Consider the following 18,992-nt stretch of genomic DNA (forward strand, 5'->3'; position numbering starts at 1 on the left):
CCAGTTAAGACTATAAATTCCATGCGCAACATGTTCATTACAAGTCTAAAACAATTATTTATTTTTCAGTTAAACATGTATTTCATTCTAAAACCCTCCTCTCAAGGATTACGAATGAACATATGATCAGAGGCACTACACTTGAAACAAACTCTTCTGATTAAATGTCCAAATAACCTATTTAATCGCCATAGGACACACTTTAGAAAAATAGTTTGCGTTTTTTTTGTTACTAGCTGAGACCAGGTGTAACTGGAACTTAACTGAGTTCACTCATACCAGAAAGCAGTGGTTAGTGGGAGGGGATGCTAGAGAAGTAGTCTCATCCAATACAGCATAAGCAAACAGACTTGCAACTAACTGGATATCAGCCCTGCCCCCTCCTAGATGAGCCACCTCTGACAAAGACTACTAACCTCTCTGTGCTTCAGGTTCTCACTAACAGTAACATCTCCGTTGCTATTGCTAGAATTAAAACACACAATGCCTGTACATAGAGAAAGCTTAGTAACACGAACTGTTATCAGTCCTTAAGATGTTAACGTTAAATTCCCTCATGTAAGCCCTAGCGGTCCCTTTAGACTTAGTAGGTGTAACCCCCCCAAAAATGTACAGGTTGTAGCCTTGTACCTGCTCTCCAGGGAGCAAATCTTGGCGACTTCAAAGCTTGGCTAAGCATCAAGGTAAGAAAGAACGATAAGGTGTCATACTTCATTTAATCTGAAGAATAATATTACAGGCTCTGTCTTCAGATATAAATTATAACAGTACAGAACAAGCAGCGAATTCGAACAATTTAAAAACTAAGTAAGTCTACACGGTGTTAATTCTGGCAAGTGTCTTGCCAATCTGTTTGAAAAGTCACCCCTGCCCTCATTTTTCAGTAGACGTGCACCATGCCATAGAGGAATGTCCAAAAGAGGACGTAGGTAAAGAGGCCGCCGATGAGGCCTCCTGTAAAGAGAGGTCTTCGTGACTTAAAGTACTTGTTCCACCTCCTTCCCGCTTTGAGAATTAGGAGCAGGGAGAGCAGGACGGAGGCAAGCAGGTAGAAGATGAAGCCGTAGAGGCCGGTGAGGCCGAGGATGCCGGCTGTGGCCCCCGACAGCGCTGACACTGAGGTCCGGCAGTAATCCAGGACCGCGGCGTTGCCTCGCACGGCTGCCTCGCTGATGAACGGCGGCCCTTCCCGCTTGGCCACCACCGAGGCCATCGCACCCGCCGGGGCTCCGCTTCTTCCTTCTCGCGGACTCACGCGGAACTGTGGAGAAAACCAAGTTACAAGTGGTGCCCGAAGCCCGGCGAGTTGAGCGCACGGCGCCTCCTCCCCCTGGGACCTCCGACAGCGTGCCTGGGGCCTCTGACCTCGACGGCACGCCGAAGCTGAGGTTCGAGCCGGCCCGGGACAGCAGCACATCAGCACACGCCCGACAGGCTCGCCGAGTTACCTGGAACGCAGCGGCCCACAGCCCCTCGTGTTCCCTCAGGCAGGAAAGAGCGGAGAATCCCGCGCCGCCATCTTGCGCTGGAGGCTGCTGGGAGGGCTCGGTTTGCGCAGGCGCACAAACTCCGCCCCGCCCTTCCACGCTTGCGCCTCGGGCACTCTCCGCTCCCGCCCCACTTCAGCGCACAAGTCGCGGGACTCCCGAAAGCCCAACAGCGCTCCAGATGCTGATTGGCTAAGAGACTTCTTCAGTATTCATGAGGGGGCGGGCTGAGCAGGGCTGCCCTTTGTTAACCAGGGAGGGTGCGGCCGCAGGCATTCTCGCTGGGGGTCTCACCGGGCGCTGTCGCCTTGTCAGATTTCGGTCGAAATGTCCTACACCCCGGGCCAGCCTGTCACCGCGGTAGTGGTGAGTGCGCTTGCGCGGGCTCCTTCTCCTCTTGGCTCACCCCCATTTCGCAGAGCGGCAAACTGACATCTAAACAAGCAGAGAAAGTATAGGACCCGGGACTCCTGCGTATATCCCGGCAACCGTTTCTGCTTAACAGTGCTGCACCCGTGGCCTGGAGAGGTGGATGGGACCTAAGAGCCTCCCAGGATCCTGGGCAGAGGCTAGATCCTGTGCACTGCCGCCGTCGGGTGGATTCCTTTTAGGAGGCGCAGATTGGGAGCACGTAGGAGAAAGGCTGGTCCGTGGGAGTGTTAGAAAACTCCCCTGCCCTGGGCCTCCGTGTCCCCAGCTGGGCGGCAGTGGGAGGCGGGCGCCGATGTCCGTGAGTCGCAGCCTCTGGAATGAGGAAGCGTTTCCTCTGCTCCTGCCGGCACTCTGCAGCCGCCGAGCCGTAGGAGATTTAGGGGGGTGGGGCTGGCCAGAGTTTGTGCATCCCCTTCCAGCTTCTCATCCGGCCTCGCTGCTCTTGGGACCGACCCTTCGAGAGCTAAGGCTTGGTCTTCTGAACTTTTTAGGTACTCAGCCTTTGATGCATAGCGCTTGTCCTGTGCATGGAACTGTAGGGATGGGCCATGCTAGATGGGTGTGTTGGAGAGCTCCGGGCGTCAGGAGGGTGGGGGCGACGTAGCTATTGATAAAGGTGGCTTGGGAGGGTGAACTTCCTTCGAGAAGGATATATTGCTGGGCCAATGGATAGCTTTCCGGTTTTTACTCAATTTGTACCAGTCTGATTTTTCTAGGATCCCTCCCTGGCTGCCCCAGAAAGGAGATCAAGCTTGACCCTATCTGGAAAAGGAGGGTGTAATTGAGGACCTAGGGAGAGCTACTTGGCTGCCTGACTTTCCCTTAAGTTAGGGCTTTGTCTCTTTTTGGACCTTGCTGGTGGGAATGAAGGAAGGTGTTTGTGTGTGGGGGTGTAAGTCTGGAGGAGCTTACACTTTTGGACAGGAAGTCCCAGGTGAAAGGGCCTTGGGCTTCATGGGTTTTCTTCCTCTTCCGTCTTGGCAGGCCGGTCCAAGTCTTCCTTAAAGCTGTAAGACACAGTTCTCCAATCCTAATGCTAGGTGCATGCCTGAACATAAGCGGGCTGATCTTTCTCAGGCTTGGATTGCTCACGGGGTGGAGGTGCTTCCTTCCCAATCTTACCCTCTCAGGTAGAGTCAACATCCTGCTTCTGTTCCAGCCATTTTGTTAAAACCATTTCACAGGCTTTCCCCTGAACTCTGGCCCCACTGATCTGCCTCCTGGAAGGCTGTGCAGATGTCCAGATACTGTGCTCTACCTGGCTGGGCGCTTGTATCTCTCCTGACTGCCTGGGTCTCAGTCACCTCAACCTTCCTAATCCTACCACCCTTTAATATAGCTCCTCAAGTCATGGTGACCCCAACCATAAAATTAGTTTCACAACTGTGATTTTACTACTTTTAAGAATCATGTTTCTGTTTTCCAATGGTCTTAGGTGACCCCTGTGAAAGGGTCATTCCATGTCCCCCAGGGTCACGACCCACAGGTAGAGAAAGACTAGCCATATGCCAGGGTGCTCTGCTCCACTTCCTCATCATCAGCCCTTGTCTATGGATCACCAGTTATAACGTGGCTCATGTCCTCAGGCCTCCACATCCCACCCATGAGACATCTGTTCCCCTCCCTACAATGCCAGTGGCCACTGTAGCACCAACGCCTTACCTCACTCCTAGCTCCTCTTTGAATTCCAGTAGGCTCAAGATGGAGGTCAGGTGGTGACACTATCATTTCCCAAGGCTGGGGTACAAATGATCCTTTGGTTGAAGCCTTTCCAAGTCCAGAAAGTTACCCTCACTTCTTTGTGTTAACATTCTCAACTTCAGGGGTAACCCCTGGTGGCTGGAGGATGCTTTCCGCAAAGAAGCCTGCATAATTGGAGACCTTAACCCCAGAGCGTGCTTAGAGAACCCTGGAATACTCTCTTACACAACATAAGAACAGGTCCTGAGCATTGGAGAGATGATATGATTAGGCCTACACCCCTTCAGTCCCATCGCACTTTCTGGTTCTATGCTGTACACACCACTCTCCTTGGCCAGGAATCCCTTCTCTTTTCTGTGCAAGTTTCTTTTCTTATTTATCCCATGTACCTCCTGGCTTGCATGATCTCTGGTACGGCTTGCTCGGCAATTGTCTGTATTTTCTCAGGGCTTGATCCTTCCTGTTCTGGGTGGTCCCTCCCTAGTAAGATAAGTGTCTTTTCTATAGTAGCCACTGTACTGTCAGAGTACATATTGATCAAGGATGGGAAATGGGTGTGAAAAGTTGCAGGCAAAGGGCTGTGTGTAGAGATCCACGTGGCTGGTTTAGACCCAACCACCAACCTCCTAGACAGGTAACCAGCTGGATTTTTGCAGAGGGCTCTGAACTCTTGGCATAGTTCTAAGCTGGCCCAGCAGCCTGAGGTTGCTGCTGGGCACAGAGATTAGATCTTTCTCCACCCACCTACCTATCCATTACCCTCAACTTGCTTTTTTCTTTTACCAGCAAAGAGTTGAAATTCATAAGTTGCGTCAAGGTGAGAACTTAATCCTGGGCTTCAGTATTGGAGGTGGGATCGATCAGGACCCTTCCCAGAATCCCTTCTCGGAAGATAAAACAGACAAGGTGAGAGGGGCTACCGTCCCAGACCTCCCTGTGGGGAACAGAAGCTGAGGTAGCAGTTTTTTCCATAGATAATCCTTAATGATCTGGTGGGATTAGGTAGAAAGCATACCGAGACAGCCTGGAGGAGCAGAGGTGGCCATCAGCAGGCTGGAACATACCAGGGGCAGCTACCCTGACTTGGCACTGTCCATGTCAGCTGAATGTGTTAAGACCAGAGGAGCTTCTGAGAGTATGTCACGCTGGGCTCTATGAGTAAAGGGCCAATCAAGTGACCACAGGGCTTTACCTGCATTGCCTCTTTCCAGGGCATTTACGTCACACGAGTATCTGAGGGAGGTCCTGCTGAAATTGCTGGGCTGCAGATTGGAGACAAGATCATGCAGGTACTGTTGTCCCAAAGGAGGAAAACAAGGTTTGGGTGAAGTGGGGCTGAAGCACTTGGGGTATTGACCTGTTGTCAGAGAGGAGCAATTCATCAAAATGGGTTTTGGAAGCCATGCAGATATTGCATCCAAGGAAGCTGGTTACCTGTGTGCCTCTGCTAGAATGCTTGGCACCTCAACTTTAGGGGATATTAGCTTGGTTAGCTTGGGCCCCTCAACACCGTTTTCAGATTGTAGAGGGTGAAGAGCCTGTGTTTTCTCCTTGGGCCAGGTGAACGGCTGGGACATGACTATGGTCACTCACGACCAGGCTCGGAAGCGGCTCACCAAACGCTCGGAGGAGGTAGTCCGCCTGCTGGTGACTCGGCAGTCTCTGCAGAAGGCCGTCCAGCAGTCCATGCTGTCTTAGCAGCCAGCCACAGTCTAGACTTGTGCCCGCCGACCTTTTTGTACAGTGAGAACACATCCACGCTCTGTCTGTATCTAGTTCTGGCTTCTACTGTGTGCTGGGCCCCAGCTCTGAGGGGTAAGAGCTGACCCCAAAGGTCTAAGACAACCTTCTTACCCCTCAACCCCCCAGCCTGAGGCCATGGGACCAGCTCTTTCTCTTGGATACTGAGGATTGGAAATAAGGGCCTGGAGTAGTATCCAGTGTTCAGTGTCCACAGGCCTGGGCAGAGACCTGCTGTGGGTTTCGCCACAGCATGGGCTGGGCAGTCAGGAGACACCTCTAAAGCTGCCAAAGCTTGGAAGTGCCAAGTAGGGTCCTTTTCTCCCAATTTGCTCTGGTTGAAGGGCTTGGCCCTGCCACCTTCTCAGTGCCTCACCCTATGCTTCCCTCATCATGGTGCCCAGCCTGGGGCTGGACCCAGGGACAGTATGAAGGCCGCCTGGATGAAGAGGGCAGGTTCCCGCTCCCTTCACTCCCCTGACGGGTGCTGGCCTCCCCACAAGTCTCCAGACTGACGTTTCACGGCAGCTCTCAGGATTGCCATTTTTCTCTACACCTGTGGGTTTAGCTTTTGGATTTTTTAAGTCACAACTTTGATACAAAAGTGTTTTTATCTTACTGTTTGAATTTAGCTTACTAATTCACACACCTGGAAGCAGCAACTTGTAGCATGTGACCAAGCCAGTTGGTTACTATGGAAATGGGGCAGTATAGTGCTATCCCATGTTCAACACTTGTGTCCAATAAACAACGCTGGAATTCACCAGGGGTTTCTGCTACATGCTGGGGAGGTGTCTTGGAGGGTGGTATGGTTTTAAGGATGGCTAGCTCGTCCCCTGCTGTTGTGGAGTAAAGCCCAACTCCTGCTTGGCCTCTTTGTCTGAAAAGCATGTTTCTGGTAGTGCCTTAGAAACCTCACTGGGAACACTGGCTTTGCAGAGACCACACTTATGGAAACATCTAGAAGCACCTTACTACAGTTACGGGAAGTCTGGGTTATATTTTCTCTTACATGTCTCTGTGAAACCTTCATGTGCCTCCGTGCAGCCTAGCTGCAGTTCCCACCTGAGAGGAGCCGGGAACTCTAGGCAGATGCCACTCAGGGGCTTGCCTGCTGCTGCCAAACCAGAAAAGGTGAAGGAAAGCCCAAGGGCTGAGGGTTAGGGCAGTGATGGAGTACCTGTTTAGCATGCCCAGTGTCCCGGGTTTTAGTCTTAGCACCCTCTCCTAAAGAAAAATTCCAGAGTTTAAAACCTGTTTTTAAAGGATAGTACCCAATAACTCTTTTCTCCTTCCTTCCTTCCTTCCTTCCTTCCTTCCTTTTTTCTTTTCTTTTCTTTTTTTTGGGGGGGGGTGCTGTTGAACCTAGGGCCTTAAGCCTGCACTAAGAGTAAGCATTCTGCCAGTGAGCCACATCCCTAGTTTGTCCTTTTTGAGACAGAGTGTGGCTGTGTTCTTCAAGCTGGCCTTGAACTTGTGGCCTTATTTAGCCTCAGCCTTTTACATATCTGACATTTCAGGTGTATATTACTGTGTCCAGCCTAATAACACATTTTATTAAAAAAAAAAATCACTGAGTGAGCTATGGGCTTGACTAGGCTGTAATCTTGACTCTAGGGAACAAGACATCAAATTAGAGATGTGTCAGTCTGTGAGTAAGATCTTCATCACTCCTGTTTCATGCCCCACCCCACCCCAAACCTTCCAACCCCTGCTCACACCTACATGCTGATGATGGGACCTTGGTACTGGCAGATAAGGTATTGTGAAACAAACCTACCTGGCTCTGGTTGGGTAGGCATCTTGAACCTGTGAGGTCTTTCCCGATCCAGTGTGGGTTGACATGCAGCCACCTCAAATCAGTGTACTCCACAGCCCTATGTATTTCTTGACATAGGTAAGCAAGGTCCTCTAAGCCCCCAGGACTTGGTTCTGAAGGTCAGCATAACTGCCTTCAGCATCTAGTAAATGTTCCCAGTGTACAAATAGGAAACAAGCTGTCTTTTAATTAAGGACACATGCACCACCAAAATGAAACAAAACAAAACAAAACAAAACAAAATACAAAAGAAAGACATACAAGGATCCCTTGACATTAGTCTTATAAAAAACAAAAGGAGCAGGTTGATGAACTCAAGGCGCACCAGTTCCTTCCCTATCTGGCATAGGAAGGATAACTTGGGATAAGGAGGTGTGGGATCAGGGTGGGACCAAAAACCAAAAGCAATACAGGAGGTGAGGGTCTGTACTCTGGAGCTCCTCAACAGCTGGGGCCGGGGAAGGAGGCCTCCCTTCCCGTCCGGGGAGCTTGCTGATGGATTGATTGACTGATGGGCTTCTAAGGCACAGGCTGGTCCTGAGTACCTGCTCCATAGGTGTAAGGTTAGGAGTGTGGGTACTCAGATGGTGTTCCATCTGACGCTCAGAAAGTAGAGGTAGGAAAGAGGGCAAAAGAAAAGCCATTTTAAAATATCCCTTGAGGGTTAAAAAAAAAAATTAGAAAGTTACTGTGGTATCTTATGTGCGCAAAGATCCAGAGGGCAGCAAGTATTGGTCCACTTCAGACCAATCTGGCAGGGATCAGAAATATACTTTACCAGTCACTGGCCTGGGCCACTTGTTCTGCAGTTATTGGAGCAGAGTTATATAGAATGATAAGTGAAGTGACCCTGAGAGAGAGAACCCCAAAGCTTAATCCCACAGTCCTCTCCCTTCCACCACCAGCATCAGCACCTTCAAGTCCATTGGCCACAGCACCTGGCTGCTTGTTTCCTGTGAACACTGGTGGAACAAAGCACCTTTGGCTCTCCCAGTTGCAAGGTTAGCCTTTCAAGCTGCTCCCAGAAATATTGGTGCTTTGGGGTGAGACCATCAGCTGCAAACTTGATGCCCAGTTCTGGCTGGCATGGCTGTCGGGACCTGTGTGTGCTGCCTGAAGCCGTAAAGAAAGAGAGATGGCATATCAAGACGCAGGAGGGCTGGGACTTTAAGTTGGGAGAGATCGCCCGAAGTCTGGCTTTGAGTCTCAAGCAGAGGCAGGTGTCTGTTCCAGAGAGGGAGTCCTCTATGGCTCAGGAGGGGCCTGGAGCAAGGCAGGCAGGCAGGCTGAGCTTAAGGCTTTTGGCCCTTGAAGAAGAGAGTGCTTCTCTGTTGGCACACTGTTCCAGCCCTGTGCACCAGCTGTTTCTCTGGCCTTTGCTGGACACAACCTTTCTTACCAGGGCCCAGGCCCTGGCTGTTTATACCGGGTCTCTGATTCTAGTTTAGCTGGTCATACCCTGGTTTCTTTCTGTACAAGTAGAAGTGCTGGATGAAGAAGACAACATCAAAGAAGATGGTGAAGACGCCAAGTCCGAACTTGGTTGGATCTCCGAAGATCAATGTCCATTGGTCTGTTAATAGCCAGAGGGGACAGAATATGGTTTTAGGCTGGAAGTTCTTAAAGCAGGTGGATGTGTGGGGGATGCGGAGGTCCTCCTGCCCCATTTGCCCAGTACCTAGGGTTCCCAGGAAGCCCCTCTCTCCCGTGCTTCCACTCACTGTGTAGAAGTGGCTTTGGAAGACTTACCATTATTGTAAGACTGGAGGAACATCTGGAGGAGGCTAAAGCTGCCCCCTGTAAAATCCAGGAGCACACCACCAATGCTCCAGCCCTTGGTGCTTTTGTAGTAGAAGTTCATGTAGGCCTGGGGACAGACAGAAGCACACACGCCTGTGACTGGTACTCCAAAGGAGATCTGTTGAGTCTTCCCACTCATGTGGGGACAGACAGACAGACAGACGCACATGCCTGCCACTGATACTCTAAAGGAGATCTGTTCATTCTTCTCACTCATACACAGTGACCTCTGGGCCTTGACAAACTGTAGCCAGGGAAAGTGTGCATGTAGGACAAGTAAAACTTCCCTTCCCTGCCCTCCCCTTCACCATCTCTGGATTCCAATGCGGGTGGGGAATGCTGCCTAGTTTCTCCACCTTTTAGAGTAGACACAGCCCTGATTTTTAATTTTATGCATTTAAAAACAAACAAAACTGTGTTTCCCTATGTAGCCAAGGCTGGGTTTGAACTCACGATCCTTCTCCCTCAGCTTCCCAGTACTCCTTGTACTAAGAATACAGGAATGTGCTACTCTGTCTCACTGGAACTCTGATCCTTCACAGTTCCGGTGATTCTGCCCATAATCTCAGCCTGGACTCCACATTATGTAGGAATATGGCTGGGAGCCAGACTTTCTGGTGTGGAATCTGGCTCTAGCATTGAGCTAGGGCTATTGTAGAAAAGCTACTAAGTCCCTTAGTTCTTCCCACCTCTGACTTGCTTGGCCCCTGGTCTCTTGGGCAATCCCCTCTTCTTGTTGCTCCAGCCTCAAATTCTTCCTCCAAACCCACAGTGCCCTCTGAGCGTCTCTGGCTGGTACCATCTCTTTTCCTACTATCCAGGAGGGAAGTCTTGGCCTTTTTTGGTGGTTTCTTGGTTCCCCTCCTGATCTTCCTCATTCTACCCTATGCTTGCAGTTCCCTCTCCTTAGCTTGGTAAAACCTGCCCCACGAGAGCAGGGCTTGGGTTCAATACCTCTTGCCTCTCATACTACTAGCCATATGGAAATGCAAGAAGGCTCTGGAGTACCTGTGGGAAATACTTGATCAGTGTGATGATGAGCTTGATGTAGGAGAAGCAGAAGAGGAACTGTAGCCATGTAGTGACACCGACTGCAGCCACAATCATGGTGACTAAGACAAAGAGCCATGCAAGTACCAGGAAGCCAATGGAGGGCCATGACACGTGCTGGTTGCCTCGCTGAGGATGAGACGGGTGCCGTTTGTGGATGTGGACACGAAGGCTGCTTCAGGGTTTTGGGAAGGGATGGCTTTGTACAGGGGTGCAGGGTGAGTGGGAGGGGAGGACTGGAGGCACAAGCCTGGCCTTGGTATAACCTGTGTAAAGAAGGGGCCAAGGGCACTGGGGCTGTGTCTGCACAAGGCCAAGTAAGGTAGAAGACCAAATCCAAAGATTACTGGGCTGGGATGAGGTGTAGAATACCCAGCACCAGCCCCATCCCTTCACCAGCCCCATCCCTTTATAATCAAGCTCTCCTGTTCCACCCATGTTGGGTCCTCCAGCCCTGCTGACCAAGTTCCAACTTTGCAGAGCTGGACACCTCAGCGCTCATTTGGAGGGAGCAAACAGTACAGGGGCATGAACCCCGGTGTTGGAGGCACAGCCCTTCTCCTAGTCCTGTTGTCAGCTTATTCCATAACCTAGATGAAGCCCAGGGATCTTAGACTCTGTCCCCACCCCAGATTTTCTCCAGACATGGTCCCAAAGTGAGGCTCCTTCAGCTGAGTGTCACAGGGAAGGCATAAAAAAAGCAAGTTTCACGAAAGTCACACAGGCCCCACTGGGTGTGATGTGAGGAGGTGGCACATTATGGAGGTGACTATAAAGCTGTCACATCAGGAGTGCTCCGAGGAAACACCAGGACTTCTTAAAGGCACCCTTAGTCCATGCTGAGACCCTAGACAGCTTTTCAGTGACAGAGTTGAATCCAGGTTCCTCCTACCCTTCCAGGAGTTGGCTCTCCACTGATACCCTAACCCTGGCCATTCACATCTGCTCATAGTCTACCTCGCTTCGTGGCGAATGATTTTGCCTTCCACTTTACCAAAGAACCTCACATACCTGTGGCCCACAAATACCATTTTCTTGACACATTCCCTCAGTTAAGCCAGGAACAGGATAGCAAAGTCCACCCCAATCCATTCAGCCACAGAAGGCTGGGGGCATCATGTCACCATCCTTTCGAGGCAAGTGGGTAGAGATGGGTGGGGGTTGGCCTAGGACACCAATGGCCTCTAGCTCACCAGGCCTCATTGCTTACCTCATACAGGCAGCACTGCAGGATGACAATCAGGGTGAGGGCGACTGCATGCAAGCTGAAGAAGGCGTCGTTATTGTCAACAGGGTTCACACCATTGGGGTATTTGAGGAGAAACTCCTCCTGTTGAGGGGGGCGGTGAGGAGAAGTGAGAGGTGAAGAGGCACACAGTCACACATGGGCTTGCGTGGGCTGTAGGGAGCGACTGATACTGTACCTGGATGTAGGGCACCCACAAAAGGCCGATGTTGAAAACGCTGTAGGCCACGAAGCCTGTCAAGTTCAGGGCTAAGAAGTCAAAGCTGAGACCAATGACACTGCAGGGGGACAGAGGGGAACAAAGTGGGGCAGGGGTGCAGCAGCAAACTTCTGGGATGGGCAGGGCATAGCTCCTAGGACATGGGAGAGGAGTCCTCAGCACCGTCCTTAGAGAGCTTGACATTACCATAGCTGATGCCATTCTACTGGCCCTCTTGGGAGTCATCCCCTCCCCCCTCCCATACTCTAGAGGCTTCTCCTGAAGGCCCTAAGAGAGGGAGCGCCCATGTGGCTGGCTCACTGCTTCCAAGTTCTCTATGAGACCTGAGACCTGTGGCAATGTAAAGACAGGAGAGCCAGTCCTTGACCCCAGACCTACTTTTACTCTGTTAAGATGAAGCTGAAAGCTGCAAGACACGATGCCCAGCCTTTCAGGACAGACTTTCTCCTACCCAGCCTAGGTTTGGCTTAGCTGAGACCCTGCATGCCATTGTTCCCGTACAGAAGGGCTGAACTGGGCAAGGGACCAAATAGCTAACATGGGAAACCCAACCCTACTAGCAGGCAGAGAGAAGTGTAGAGGGGTGTCTTCCTGCATCCCAACAAGGGCCTGCAGGGACAGCTCTCAGCTGGGCAGGTTACCTTTTCCGTCTCCAGTTCTGGATCACCTGTGGGTAGAAGGAGACGGACCAGGCCACGAAGTAGATCCAGCCAATCACCTGGTTTATGATGCTAACAATCCTGCTGTGTATCACCATGAACCGGATCCTGGGGCTAGAAAGGGATGTGGGGTCAGGATGCATTTGGTGAAGGTTTGGGAGGAAATCCCCATGGACATCTGTGCGTGGCCACCCTTCCCCCTACATGAGACCACTTGGATGGGGGTGGGCACCAGCCTACCAGGTCTGGTTGGAATGATTTCCATGCAGAAAAACAGTCACTTGTCCAATATTTTGAGAAGTCACTTGGAAAGAGGCATTTTTCTCTCCGCGAGGCACTATAACCTGTCAGGAACAGTGAATTTGATCCGTGGCTGTGTATAATTACAGGGTTTAGCTCCAGGCTGCGAACCTGGGAATGGGGTGGGGGCATACCATACTTGCTTTTGCTCTCTGAGAACTTTCTAACCAGCCACAAGAAGCACTGGGCCAGCCAACCTGAGCACCACCCTGCCATGTTTCCACCTGGCTCTCTGAGCAGAACTGTATGTAGGTTGGTCCTTGGCCCTTCCAGGCTAACCACTGAAGAGTGTAAAATAGCTATCTTTTTCCCCTTACTAGCCATGCTACCCCAGGTTACTCATCTGTACATGGGGAGCATACCCCTGCCCACCTTACAGCGCTGCTTTGGATGATGCTGCCCCTAAAGCTTACAGTGTAGCACTGGGCACATGGTGGGCTGGGAGTGCTTTCTATCATGATGTATTATTTCTATTTCTGTTATCAGACGCCTGGTGAAACTCATCAAAGGATGTTTCCTCATGCTCTGCTTCAACTGCCTAACAGCAAAGCAGAAGAGGTGGGGCCACAAGATGCTTTTGTGGTCATTTCTGCTTGATATTTATCAAAAGTCCTGTTCCCAGATGGGCTTAAGAGTCTGCCTGTGTCATCTGATTTTCCACTTTACCCAATAATCCTCTAGGTCCTACCCTCAAGCTATGCTGTAGGTACCACATAGATGTGGCTCATTAAATAATAGTGTTTTTTAAAGATTTATTTATTTATTATATGTAAGTACACTGTAGCTGTCTTCAGACACACCAGAAGAGGGCATCAGATCCCATTACAGATGGTTGTGAGCCATCCTGTGGTTGCTGGGATTTGAACTCAGAACCTTTGGAAGAGCAGTCAGTGCTCTTAACCACTGAGCCATCTCTCCAGCCCCAACAACAGTGTTTTTAAAAAATATTTACTTTATGTATATGATGCCAGAAGAGGGCATCAGATCACAGGACAGATGGTTGTGAGCCACCTAGAGCTTGCTGGGAATTGAACTCATGACCTCTGGAAGAACAGACAAGTGCTCTTAACCACTGAGCCATCTCTCCAGCCCCACAATAGTAATTTCTTTCTCTGTCCCTTTCTCTAGTTTTCTAAGGCAGAGTCTTGCTATATAGCACCGGCTGGCCTGCAACTTACTATACAGTCCTAGATGTTCTCAGACTCACAGAAATCCCCCTGCACCAGTCTCCTGAGTGCTGGGATTACAGGCACAGGATGCACATCTAGCTGCTTTCCCTCTTACCCCGCAACCAGACTTTGAGATCATCCTGCTTTGAGCTCCCAAAGGATGGGATGCCAGGCTAGCCTTCCTACTGAAGGCTCTCGAGGCCCTGTCAGGTCGATGCTAGCCATTTAATATTTGCTGCTATTACTTTTAACCCTCAAGAGTGCGGTCCAGGAGATGTGATGAACCCTATGCCTACAAATGAAGGCTTCAAGGCTGAACTCCTAAACTACCTGACTCCCAGGTTCTAATATCATGGGATGCTTAGCAAGGAGGGGACAGTGAAGCAGGAGACTGTGGTGGAAATGTTCTTTAGCATAGGGGAAGATTTAGGGGTGGTTCCTCTGCTGAAAGGCAAGGAGGGGGCATCTTCTGATAATCTCCCTGCAGCTGAGGACATAACTGCTCCATGAACCCAAGATGTTTTGGAAGTAATTCAAGGCTAATGAGAGCTGTGCGTGCAAGGACTAAAGAAACAGACCTCATGCACCTGGGCATGGGGAAAAAATATTTACTGTAAGATATGAAGAAGTGGGCATGCTTTTGCCGTGAGAAAGTGCTCAGAAACTGTGCTATATGATTGTTGTTAAATTCTATTTTTAGTCTTACTGAGTTTTACTATATAAGATTTCTTGCATTAAAGTTTATTGCCATTGCCAGCAGAGTGGTGGTCCTCTCGTTCTCATTCAGTCGCCCTCTCTACTTCAGCCTCACCCTTGTCGGCTGGCTCCGACAAATGGTGCCGAAACCCAGGACTTCGGAGAGCTGAAACACTGAGATTACAGGGACGACCGCCGTTACAAGGCCTAGGCAAAGAAATTAAGAGTAAGTAACGGGGAGCGTGGGATTCCGAGAACGAGAGCATAAATCATGGGCAATACAATTGAGCCAGAAAGGGAATTGTTTGCTCAAGTTTTGTATAGTCTTTTATATACTAGAGGAATTAAGATAGACAAATCAAAGATAGTTAAATTTTTAGATTTTGTACAGATTGTGTGTCCTTGGTTTCCTGAGGAAGGATCTATTAATGTAGAGACATGGAATAAAATTGGAGAAAGAATTTGTACTTTTTATGCTGCTAATGGACCTGAAAAGGTGCCTGTAGATACATTCTCCCTATGGTTGCTTATAAAGGATTGTTTGAGAAGGGATTCAGAAATGGAAAAATGGAATCAAGTGACTAAAGGGAGTGTAAGAAAGAGTAGATCTTTTGAGTCTCTTTCCCCACCTCCTCATTCTCCTCCAGCTGTCCCTTTGGCACCTCCTATGCTCAAGGATCTCCCTAAGTATGAGCAGCCTGATCTTCCTTTACCAGAAGAGAGAGAAGACAATAGTTCAGATCCAGGTGAAGTAGATTGGGGAGATCTTGAGGAGGAGGCCACTAGATGTCATTCTAAGGAAGCACTTATGGCTGCTCCTTTAAAATAAGCTCCAAAACAATTTACTGAGGTTAGAGAAGATTTGTTAGATATGACAAAAATTTTGAAGGAGCTGCTTGATTCTCATTCTTGTCCCTGCCCCACTAAGACATTTTTACAAAAAACTTATGAAGCTGCAAAGGAATATGGGCAGGCTCCGCCTCCTGATGCCTCTGATGCAGAGTTAGAACAGTAGATGCAATCACATTCTAAGGTACCTTTTGCTGCCTGCCCTGCTATTATTAAGGAGGGATATACTCCCACTCCTTCTATATTATTTGATGCTATATCTCCTTTGCAATTATCTTTAAGACAAGCCAAGAAAGCTGGAGAACCATTGGAAGGGTTCCAAGCCTATCCAGTTGTTCAAAGAGTAACACAAGCTGGACAGGTTATTAATGATTATGAGCCAATAGCTTTTAAACAGCTAAAGGAGCTTAAGATGGCATGCTCTCAATATGGGCCTACTGCCCTCTTTACTGTGGCTATTCTAGAAACAGTGGCTGCATCTCCCCTTCCTCCTGGAGCTTGGACAAATTTATGTAAGGCAGTTTTATCAGGAGGGGAATACTTATTGTGGACAGCTGATTATTCTGATATTTGTGGCCAATATTTTCAAGACCCTGCTGTTTGGCAGAGAGGAATAACATTTGAACAATTAACAGGATCAGGGAATTTTCTACAAATTCAAACTCAATTAAATTTTGATTCCCAGGCTTATGACTTAATCAGATGGGCAGCCATTGGAGCCTGGCGTAAATTACCAAAATAAAAAGAGAAGAATTATCTAAAATAAGACAAGGTCCTGATGAGCCTTTCCAGGAATTTGTTTCTTGTTTGTTACAGGCTGCTTCTAGACTGATAGAGGATACTGATGTGACTATGGTATTAGTAAGGGAATTGGCTTTTGAAAACGCAAATACTGTGTGTCAGTCTGCTTTGTGTCCCTGGAAAGGAAAAGCTACCTTAAATGATTATATTAAACTCTGTGCTGATATAGGTACTGGATATGTGCAGGGATTGTCCATGGCTGCTGCTATGAAAGGGAAAATATTATAAGAAATGTTGGCCACCCAATATAATAAGCAAAAAAGATGAACCCCTGGCTCTCCAGGGAGTTGTTTTAATTGTGGGCAGCCAGGACATACAGCAAGAAATTGTCCTACAGGAAAAAGTGTTTTTCAGAAAAGGCCTAACACACCTGGGTTATATCCTAAATGTCGTCGAGGAAATCACTGGGCAAATGAATGTCGCTCTAAAAGAGATAGGGATGGTAATATGATAACTGGGCAAAATTCGGGAAACGGACGTTGGGGCCTGCCCCAGGCCCAACAGCAAATATATGGGCCCTTTGATTCCAATGAGAAGAACCCACCTCAGGGACCCAGTAACAAAAATCCATTCATGACCTCCTCTGGGCCACTTCAGGCAGTGCCACATTGGACCTCAGTAGCACCACCCATGTCGTAGTAACACCAGATATGGGTATGCAAGCCATTCCCACAGGATTTATGGACCTTTACCCCGTGGTTTGTTTGGTTTAATATTAGGAAGAAGTGGTCTTACTATGAAAGGATTGATTGTTTCACCAGGAGTAATAGATCCAGATTATGAAGGAGAAATAAAAGTCATGATTCATACTGAAACAGTAGTTTTAAACTTGTCTATAGGGACTAAGATAGCTCAGCTGATTTTATTACCTATGATAGATAAAATAGGAAAAGTTAAATCTGTAATTAAACGAGGTGATAAGGGCTTTGGTTCTTCTGATGCTTATCTTATTCAGCAAATAACCAAAGAACGGCCGGAATTAACAATTAAAATTATGGAAGTACCTTTTAAAGGTCTCTTAGATACTGGAGCTGATATTACTGTTATTTCTCAAGAATGCTGGCCATCAGCTTGGCCATTACAACCTTCTATGACTTCCTTACAAGAAATCGGACAGATGGATACTCCTAGTCAAAATTCTCAAATATTGAAATGGCAGGATGATGAAGGTCATTCAGGGGAAATACAACCTTTTATTATTCCAGGACTTTCTGTTAATTTATGGGGAAGAGATATAATGGAAAATATGGGAATATATTTGTGGAGTCCTAATAATACTATTTCAGGTCAATTGTTAAATCAAGGCCTACTTCCTTTTCAGGGTCTGGAAAAACATAGTCAGGGTATACTTAATCCTATACAAATTAAGGAAAAATCTAACAGACATGGTCTGGGTTTTTCCTAGTGAAGGCTACTGATGTTCCTGTCAATCATGCTGACAAAATTCATTGGAAAAATGATGATGTTGTGTGGATTGATCAGTGGCCTCTTAATAAAGAAAAATTACAAGCAGCTTGAGAGTTGGTGCAGGAACAACTTGATGCTAATCATATTGAACCTTCTAATTCACCTTGGAATTCACCATTTGGTATTAAGAAAAAAAGTCAGGTAAATGGAGATTATTGCAGGATCTAAGAAAAGTTAATACTACTATGTATCCTATGGGAGCCTTACAACCTGGCCTTCCATCTTCTATGGCTATTTCTTTGGATACATTTAAAATAATAGTAAATTTAAAAGATTGTTTTTATACTATTTTATTACATCCTGAAGATTGTCAACGATTTGTATTTAGTGTTCCTTCAATAAATTTGCAGGAACCTATGCAACAATATTAATGAAAAGTACTTCCCCAAGGTATAGCTAATAGTCCCACCTTGTGTCAGAAGTTTGTAGCTTCAGCTATTGAATCAGTGAGACAGGAATTTCCTAATACTATTATAATTCATTATATGGATGATATTTTGATGGCTAATAAAACTGAACAAGAGTTACATATGGTTTATGGAAAACTTAATTGCTTTAAAAGCAAAAGGATTGCAAGTTGCTGAACAGAAAACTCAAGTTTCTTATCCTTATTCATATCTGGGTTTCCATTTATATCCCAGGCATTTTATTCCTCAAAAGATGAAGTTAAATTAAAAGGAATGTAGAATTTTGAATGATTTTCAAAAATTGTTAGGTGATATAAATTGGATTCGGCCTGCATTGAAATTAACTACGTCTGATTTATCACCTCTTTTTGAAATACTGAAAGGTGACCCTGATCCTAATTCTGTTCGGATATTGATGCCTGCAGCAAAAAAGGCTCTAGAGTTGTTTGAAACAGCTCTCTCTTCTGGAAAATTAACCTATTGTGATTTTTCAAAACCCTGGCATTTATTTGTTTTACCCACTAAGCATTCGCCTACAGGTGTTTTATATCAGGATGGCATTTTACAATGGCTGCATGGTAGTCATTCTTTTCATAAAGTTTTACCTAGTTATTATGTTTTAGTTGCTGATAGAATTAGAGAAGGACATCGAAGTAGCATCCTTCATTTAGGAAAAGATCCATCCTCCATTGTTATCCCTTATAATCCTGAACAACTTAATTGGCTTCTTAACATGACGGATGAATTTCCTATAGCCTTAGCTAATTTTGCAGGATCTATTACCTTTCATTATCCTCAAGATAAAATATTAACTTTTGCCTCTTATCATCCTGTAATTTTCCATACTGTGGTTCGAAAGGAACCTGTTGCTGCAGCTCTTGTTCTTTTTACTGATGGATCCCCTAATGGCATTGCTTCCTTGATATCACCTGATAAATCCTTAACTTGGTCTACAGAGTATACTTCTGCTCAAGTAGTAGAGCTTTATGCTGTTTATCAGGCTTTGTTGTTATTCCCTCAATCATTTAATTTATATTCTGATAGCTCTTATTAATGCATTGCAAACTTTAGAAACAATTTAGGACTCCAAATAGGACAGGATCCACTAGCATAGCAGACTGAGGGCAGTGTTGGGGGTTCAGACTTCAG

At 47.5% G+C, this 18,992-nt stretch overlaps 3 protein-coding genes across 9 annotated transcripts in view; 1 reads left to right on the forward strand and 2 right to left on the reverse strand.

Annotated features, from left to right (window-relative positions):
* Window positions 1–33: 33 nt before the first annotated feature.
* On the reverse strand, window positions 34–1,580 carry Emc6 (ER membrane protein complex subunit 6). Of its 2 annotated transcripts, none has more exons than XM_031355178.1 (2): window positions 1,449–1,580; window positions 34–1,261 (listed from the first exon to the last, which is right to left on the reverse strand). In XM_031355178.1, the coding sequence occupies exon 2, from the start codon at window positions 1,211–1,213 to the stop codon at window positions 881–883; it is 333 nt and encodes a 110-aa protein (XP_031211038.1). In that variant the 5' UTR covers window positions 1,214–1,261; window positions 1,449–1,580; the 3' UTR covers window positions 34–880. The 2 variants fall into 2 exon arrangements, with proteins under 2 accessions (XP_031211038.1, XP_031211039.1); XM_031355179.1 differs by having other exon boundaries at window positions 1,366–1,518.
* A 17-nt stretch (window positions 1,581–1,597) lies between these two features.
* Tax1bp3 (Tax1 binding protein 3) lies at window positions 1,598–6,230 on the forward strand. Its single transcript, XM_031355177.1, has 4 exons — window positions 1,598–1,853; window positions 4,407–4,526; window positions 4,832–4,909; window positions 5,181–6,230. Exons 1-4 carry the CDS (start codon window positions 1,815–1,817, stop codon window positions 5,316–5,318), a joined length of 375 nt encoding a protein of 124 aa, XP_031211037.1. The 5' UTR covers window positions 1,598–1,814; the 3' UTR covers window positions 5,319–6,230.
* A 1,110-nt stretch (window positions 6,231–7,340) lies between these two features.
* Ctns (cystinosin, lysosomal cystine transporter) overlaps window positions 7,341–18,992 on the reverse strand; it is a 23,807-nt gene continuing 12,155 nt past the window's right edge. For 2 of the 6 annotated variants that reach the window (XM_031355171.1, XM_031355172.1), the window contains 8 exons: window positions 12,395–12,498; window positions 12,137–12,268; window positions 11,454–11,553; window positions 11,240–11,359; window positions 9,988–10,158; window positions 8,929–9,046; window positions 8,638–8,752; window positions 7,341–8,292 (listed from right to left, as the gene is read on the reverse strand). In XM_031355171.1, coding sequence (XP_031211031.1) covers window positions 8,232–8,292; window positions 8,638–8,752; window positions 8,929–9,046; window positions 9,988–10,158; window positions 11,240–11,359; window positions 11,454–11,553; window positions 12,137–12,268; window positions 12,395–12,498 — 921 coding nt within the window. In that variant the 3' untranslated portion in view covers window positions 7,341–8,231. Of the gene's footprint in view, window positions 8,753–8,928; window positions 9,047–9,987; window positions 10,159–11,239; window positions 11,360–11,453; window positions 11,554–12,136; window positions 12,269–12,394; window positions 12,499–18,992 lie in introns of all 6 variants that reach the window. The other 4 variants (XM_031355176.1, XM_031355175.1, XM_031355174.1 and 1 more) reach the window with 4 other exon arrangements.

Source organism: Mastomys coucha, unplaced genomic scaffold (assembly GCF_008632895.1).
Source record: "Mastomys coucha isolate ucsf_1 unplaced genomic scaffold, UCSF_Mcou_1 pScaffold5, whole genome shotgun sequence".
Lineage (NCBI taxonomy): Eukaryota > Metazoa > Chordata > Mammalia > Rodentia > Muridae > Mastomys > Mastomys coucha.

Bases quoted from the DNA above. Each gene is read 5' to 3' on its own strand.
- Emc6 (XM_031355178.1), bottom strand. From the start codon at position 1,213: ATGGCCTCGGTGGTGGCCAAGCGGGAAGGGCCGCCGTTCATCAGCGAG.
- Tax1bp3 (XM_031355177.1), top strand. From the start codon at position 1,815: ATGTCCTACACCCCGGGCCAGCCTGTCACCGCGGTAGTG. The intron at 1,854-4,406 runs GTGAGTGCGCTT...TTCTTTTACCAG, and splicing joins AGCCTGTCACCGCGGTAGTG to CAAAGAGTTGAAATTCATAA. The intron at 4,910-5,180 runs GTACTGTTGTCC...TCCTTGGGCCAG, and splicing joins TTGGAGACAAGATCATGCAG to GTGAACGGCTGGGACATGAC.